We start from the raw sequence: 7,173 nt of genomic DNA, 5'->3' as shown, positions 1-7,173 counted from the left end.
GCTATAACCGCAAAAAGTACATTACAACATTAACAAAGTGTACATACAGTAGTACTCAGAGCCAAGTAGAAACTGAAATGTAAGAAATTGTGCTTTCTATCACAATAGTTTATAATAACCAGGAGTTTCCTGGTCAACAATGTGATCTGTTCACCCTTTAAGAGTAATATTCATCAGAATTATTGTATATACATGTACACATTCCAAAGGAAAAGGCCTGCGGAGGAGGAAGCACTGCTGAGGAGCAGCAGGAAGAAGAGAGGAAGCTTCCTCAGGAGGAGCATGACACCTTGTCATGTGTCCTTATCTCTTACCAAAAGCAAAAACTTCCTCTTTCTCCCCTGGGACAGTTTGGGGGAAAGTCTCATCAGGGGATGAACAGATGTAGACTGGAGGAGGAACAAACACATACACATATACAACATGTAAGTCATTAACAACACATGTGTGTATATATATGAAAGAGTTGTTTGGTATTAAGGTGGTAACAGACATTCATCTATATACTCTGACCTCTCACCTCGTGCTGCAGCGCTCCCACAGAGTTGCGAGCTTTAGAGTAGTGAAACAGGAACTGAAAAGCAGGAGACTCGTCAGGTCAGAGGGAATTAACATTGAATTAATAGAGAGAATCCGGTATTTCAGAATAAGCAGAAGCAAGGTTTTGAAAAACTTACTCTTTTGAAAACATTCTGGATTTGCTCCTGCAGGGAAACACAAGTCCCCGATCAATAACAGTTTAGATATTAGATCAATACGTTACGCGGCTCTAAGTTTTATCTTCATGCAACTGTTGGTGCATAAAGGGCCACAACTCAAGTCTGATTTTAATGCAATAGTGGATTTGTGTCCGGGGATCAGGGTGACTGGTGATGTGTGTGAATGCTTGTTTGTCTCTGCGTAGCCTGTGGTTGGTGGCGTCTGCTGGGATTGACTCCGGCCCCCCGGGACCCCGTGTGCAGGATAAACGGTTTGAAGACGGATGGATGTTAATTTTTGTTGAATTTAAATTTCCCTCTTTTTTGTTTGTTTTTAAAAGCAAATCATTGCTTTCGCTTTTAAGCCTGAACACAGTTAAGTTCATTTGTCTGATGGTGTTGTTTTAAGTCGATTGACTTCTGTCTGCTGACAAAAATGTCCTGTAGGTCACTTTAATTAGATTATCTCAGAATATAAATTAGTATCTCGAGATAGGGGCTAAATTCCTCATGAAAATAACTATTATGTAATTATGTAATAACATTTATGTCATAATAATGACAAAGAATCTCAAGATAATTACATAAATCTCAATATAATAACGTAATATTTAATATCAGGGAGTAGACATTTTTTGTGTCCATTATAATAAGTTAAATATCGTTTTTCTCTCTTGCTTTGTATCTCTTTCTAAGTGTAATTATTTACAATTATTATCTCATTTACAAAAAGCTTCAGTGCGATGTTGTACTGAGACACACCTGCTCTCAGGTTTTGATTAATAGAATCTTTAGTTCCGTTTAGTTCTCTATAACTTACGAAAGTGCGTCACCTTCCTTAAATCTAATCAAAGGGGCTTAAAATGACTAATTGACTCTTTGGGCTCTCAACATGGCGATGGCAGAGCCGGCAGCTAGCAGCTAACAATGCTAACAAACCGCTACAAGCAAGCATGATGGGACAGTTTGTAAATGTGTTAAAGCTGAATGTGAGGTCATCACATCAAGAGGCTGCATGTAAACTACTGCGTCGCGATATCAATGACTATAAAGTGGCTTTAAGTCAATTAGCTTCACTCACGTTGCTCTGGTGTCGCCATAAAACATCGCTTAGGTCTTCACTTTCGATTCCTCGCGCCTGCAGATGAACAGTTATTAAGTGAGATTCCAGGTTAATAAACACATTTATCATTCAGTACGTGCACTAAATTAATGTTGATCTATTTTCCCTTTGAAACGAACACGAAGATGTTGATGGTCACATGAGAACACGTGACCACAGAGTTCTGGCTATTGAGTTTAGAAGAAATAATGAGGAACGAACGTCGTTAAAATGATCTGACTGAGCGACAGAAGAAAAGCTGCTGTTGATTAAAGTGACGGGAAGAGAAAAGATGAATCGAGAACCACACGTGAAGATGGACCCAAGAATAGAAAACTGCCAGACATAATTCAGCTTAATGTGATAATATATATAATAAATACCTTTCTAAACCTCCCGTCTCCCCAGCGGTGGAACAGAGCGGCGTCTGAGTGAACAAGAGGGTAACGAGACGGATCTCCTCTGAATGTTCCTCTACAGGTCGTCGTGGTAATCACATGACCACTGGGTTTTAAAGCATCTCCAGTTGTGAATTAAAAACAGCGAAGCAAGTTACTGCCAACTAGTTCATTAATAAGTTATTTGTATTCATCTATTATACATTATAAAGCGCTTGTTGAGCTTTAAGAGCTCAAATAAAGCCAGAGGAGCCTGATGTGGACTCACCTGTTGTGCTCCAGCATCCAAGCAGCCAGAACGAAGACAGGACCACGAGTCGGGTCACGGTGCGAGACATGCTTCCGCTGTCCTCGTCTCTCCTGCTCCATGTCTTCTGAACGACGTGCGCTCCTTAAAAAGGCGCTCGGCCCCCTGTTTGTGCGGACTGACGGGACCAATCACACCGAGCCGCCCAGCGGCACAAGCGCTGGTTCGAATTCAACGCCCCCCCCCCCCTCCTCTCTCTCTCTCTGTCTCTCTCCCCCTCACCCGCCCTCCCACAGTTATAATGGCAGGTAGTTAATAAGCACCAGGTTCCCTCTGATGATGATGGTGATGTTGGACCCAGTAGAACCACAGGAGACATCATCACACAGTGAGTCACATCGGTGTCAGAGAACAACAACTGTTTGTTTGTAGTGATCCTTGTTGTATTGTTCAATAAGTGAATGTACTGAAACTCAGTAAAACAAAGTAAACCTTTTCATGTGACATCATGCTAGTGACCCGTTTGAGGCTTTACGGGGACTTTTTAAAGTTGGTTTTCCTTCTGATTCTTTTTGAAGGCGAGAAAGATTCGGTTAAAACCAGGAAAATAAAATAAATGAATGTGGAAATATGAGTGAAAGCGCTTTGCTGGCGGATGCCAGACGGCACCACGTGCAGAGGAAGTCATTTTTAAGTCCCCGATGTGAGCAACGAGCTGCGCTCGAGAGCCGTCCTGCAGGCCGGGGCGCAGCCGCCCTGTCCAGAAGGCCGGGGGTCCGTGTCTTTGTCCCCGCGTTCGGCCTCGCCGCGAGGAGGCGGATCCGTGGGAGGGAAACACGCCCGCGCGGCAGCTGCTACCTGCGGGAGGCGCACGCGGGCCATAGAGCATGATGGGAAGGCGCCCCGCGGCCGGGGCGGCTCCAGCGCGGCCCTTCTGGACTGATTGGCTCGGTGGCAGCAGCTGCTTCATTGTCTGACGTGGTGTTCGAGTGCACTTTGATGGAGGAACACAATGTTCTCCTCCGCCCCACGCCGAAGAACCAGCATCTTCGTCTCTCTAGTTACGCGGTGGGGAGATGTACGGGGTGGACGGGGTTCCTTTGGGTGGGTTTTTATGAAACGTCCTCATGTCTGAGCTGAAAGTCGTCCCTCCTAAATGCTTTGGTTCTTACACAAACATGAAGACATTTCTCTAGACGCCGTGCAGGAAACGTCCTCCAGAAAGAGGAAGCAGGACACGAGGATCCTCACAACGTTTCTTTCCCTCCAGCTGGAAGCTTTATGAAAACAGGGAGAAATGAAGCCAGAAATGTGCGAGGTGCTTTTCGAGGTACAGCGTGACGGAATAAAGGATGAGAGCCTCCTCACATCCGTCCCTCCGAGGTCAAACGGATGCTGCAGGACGACCTGTAAACACACATTTGTCTCTTCCTTTCGTTAATTAAACTATGGCCGTAAGTCTTCATCGCTGCTCTTCCTCTTATTAACCCCATAACTCACTCGTCCTCACCTTTAGATGCGGTCGATGGGCTGCAGCGTGTAATAAAAACCACTATGGATTCTTCTATAACACAAATGTACAGTTCACAGTGTAAAAGACAACAGCTCTTTATTTATTTCATCCCGACTACGTTCTGCTTTTGCCCTTTTTTATTCCTATTATCTGTTTCCACGGTTGTGTTGTGTTTATTCATCTATGAATGTTGTTTTTATTTGTTCCTCGATATATTCCTTTGTGTATTTGTTCTTCTTTGACAGGTGTTTATTTTTATGGCCCTCTTGTTGTTCTCACCAACAGAAGAAAACAGAAACAAGAGAATTCTGACTGAGAATAAATGTATAATGACGTTCATAGTGAGATAGAAAGGGAGGACTGTGCAGAGTGAAGTATTACTGTGAGTAATGCAGTAGAAATACTGGTTAAAGTACATTGTAGCTGTAGACGTCACATCGCGTGCGGACGAGAGGACAGGAGACGTCTTCGCGTGACCTTCCAGTGAAACGTCTCCGCACTGGAAACAATCTCTCGGGCCGCGGCGAGGAGGAGAGCGCCATGCGACCCGCCGCTTTTCAATCACGGCCCACCTTGTTATTGGGAACCCGACCCTGCGACATCTGAGCGCCGGCGTGCTGCATTGTGGGCCGTGTGGCTCGTTAGAGTCCCTCCCGGGTGAGACGGGGGACGGCAGCTGTCCATTGGGGACACGTGTGAGCTTCCAATCAGCCGTCACTGCGGCTGCTTCAGCGGCGCCTCAGCACGGAGCGAAGCACGGTTTCTCTTTACGGCCGATTAGAGACCACAGCTCGTCAGAGGGGGAGAAACAACAATCATATCGACACGTATATATATGTGATATAAGGAAATGCTTCAAACGTTTTAAGACGAGACGCATCCATCCCACCATGTGGAATTAATGACGTTTTATTAATGAGTGAATTCAGTGCTTTAAGAAAAAAGTAATGAAAAGAAAATCAAAAATCAAAGAAAAAGGATACGTAAATACAAAATGTGGTGGAGGCACAGAGAGAAACAAGGTTTGAGCGGATGAAGCTGGAGGTCAGACTGCCACCTCGTGGAACGTCCACATCATCAAAGATGACGCAGAGGTCGAGACGCTTCAGAGAGAACGTCACACGGGGAATAAAGTCTCCTGAGCATGTGACGCCCAACGGGAGGAGAGGAGGACACTGATCCAGGTGTTTGAAGAGTCGAAACATCTGGAAAAATCCTGCAAAATGTAGGCTTGTCTTCTGGTTTCAGGGGTAGCTTTTGTGTCCTCACACCAGTCTGCCTTTTGGTCAAATAACTACTAATATATATATATATATATATATATATATATATATATATATATATATATATATATATTATATGCATAAAAAACAAATAACTGTGAAAGATGTTAATGATAATGAACGCCCCGCGTTGGTAAAAGGTTAAACAAATTATTGAAATAATAAAAAAATAGGTAAACAGTAAATGATCGATTAAAAGAGACTAAACAACACTTTTGGATTTTTTTTTCCTCTTTAAATACACGTTCTTCATTATTTCTGAACAAATATATTGAAGAACAGGTATTCAAAGAAAGAAAGAAAGGAATAGTAATACAAAATATAAAAATGTTTAAATCAAGAGGTTTTAAGATAAATAGAGAAAAGTGCAGAAAAAGCCCTGTGTGTGTGTGTGTGTGTGTGTGTGTGTGTGTGTGTGTGTGTGTGTGTGTGTGTGTGAGTGTGTGTGTGTGTGTGTGTGTGTGTGTGTGTGTGTGTGTGTGTGTTGCCTTTAAGTGATTAGCTTTAAACAACAGGAGATGACAACAAAATGAGTGCTTTTTATTGTCACTGCTTAAACTGCTCAAGGATGTTGTTGAACACGAACACGAATGAGGAAATCTGTTTTTTGTATTTCATTGTGTGTGTTTACATTTGAGAAGGGGTCAACTGAACGGGTTGAGCGCCATGGCAACCAGAGGAGCATTCACTCCACACACACACACACACACACACACACACACACACACACACACACACACACAGGATATCATAAACATTGGAGCTGGAGGTCAGATGATGCCAGAGGTGTGTGTTTGTCTGTGTGTGTGTGTGTGTGTGTGTGTGTGTGTGTGTGTGTGTGTGTGGGTGTGTGTGTGTGTTTTCAAGGTATTGGATGATATAACAGGGCAAAGTTCATTTACACAACTGCAGCTGCTGTAAGATGTTGGTGGAGGAGAACATTCAGTAAATAGAACCAGAACAGAACATGAGTACAATCAGCGTCCACAGCTTTATGGTCTGTTTGACTAAATGGATCATAATTCACTAAATGAACATCATGTTGTGTTGAAGAAGACTTGAAACTAGAGACTGAGACATAAACTCATGTTTACAACGTTTACTGAGGGAATAAATCAAGAGAGAAGTAGAGTCATTTCCTCATAGACGTCTATGGGAGCAGAGGAGTCGCCCCCTGCTGGTCACTACAGAGAAGTAGAGTCATTTCCTCATAGACGTCTATGGGAGCAGAGGAGTCGCCCCCTGCTGGTCACTACAGAGAACTAGAGTCATTTCCTCATAGACGTCTATGGGAGCAGAGGAGTCGCCCCCTGCTGGTCACTACAGAGAAGTAGTCATTTCCTCATAGACGTCTATGGGAGCAGAGGAGTCGCCCCCTGCTGGTCACTGCACAGAATGCAGCTTTGAATACTGAGCCTGGTGGGTGAGCTCGTTATTTGCGTTTTGTTTTTAGTTCTTTGTGATAAAGTCTCTTCATCTGCAAACAATCCAACAGATCCGGGTTCTCGATTCCCTCCTGCGAGCTCGTCTTCATCTTTGTGAAGAGGAAAAAGATAAGACATGAAATTGGCCTTTTAAAAAAATCCAATGTCCAAAAACCTGAGTTGTTATGAGGTCAAAGTCTTTAGAGCAGATTAAACCTGTAATAAAAGCAACCTCATTGGCGCTCTGACTCACATCTGCTGGGGCCGCCGGGCCGTCACGTTCAAAACACTCAGGTCAAATGAAGACGTGCGTGTGTTCACTCATCACTCCAACGGTCACTCCTATTAGAGGAACCGGGTCATGTGACCCCATCGATGAGCAAATGTCAAAGGTCTCACTCGTAAAACAGCTCACCGATTTGACCCCGAAATTAGACCACGTTACCTCGATTTGAGGAAGTTCTCCAGATGAAAGTGTGTGTGTGTGTATGTGTGTGTGTGTGTGTGT

General features: G+C 43.9%; 1 protein-coding gene across 2 annotated transcripts; it reads right to left on the bottom strand.

Annotated features, from left to right (window-relative positions):
• On the bottom strand, positions 1-2,729 carry nms (neuromedin S). 2 transcript variants are annotated; one of them, XM_040200651.2, is made up of 6 exons: positions 2,467-2,729; positions 2,184-2,227; positions 1,780-1,836; positions 678-704; positions 521-574; positions 1-389 (listed from the first exon to the last, which is right to left on the bottom strand). In XM_040200651.2, exons 1-6 carry the CDS (start codon positions 2,534-2,536, stop codon positions 294-296), a joined length of 348 nt encoding a protein of 115 aa, XP_040056585.2. In that variant the 5' UTR covers positions 2,537-2,729; the 3' UTR covers positions 1-293. The 2 variants fall into 2 exon arrangements, with proteins under 2 accessions (XP_040056585.2, XP_040056584.2); XM_040200650.2 differs by having other exon boundaries at positions 2,184-2,320; positions 2,467-2,561.
• Between the last annotated feature and the right edge of the window lie 4,444 nt (positions 2,730-7,173).

Source organism: Gasterosteus aculeatus, chromosome 16, assembly GCF_964276395.1.
Source record: "Gasterosteus aculeatus chromosome 16, fGasAcu3.hap1.1, whole genome shotgun sequence".
In the NCBI taxonomy this organism is placed as follows: Eukaryota; Metazoa; Chordata; class Actinopteri; order Perciformes; family Gasterosteidae; genus Gasterosteus; species Gasterosteus aculeatus.
Note: the sequence above shows the minus strand (reverse complement) of the source record. Positions and strands in the feature narration are given on the sequence as shown.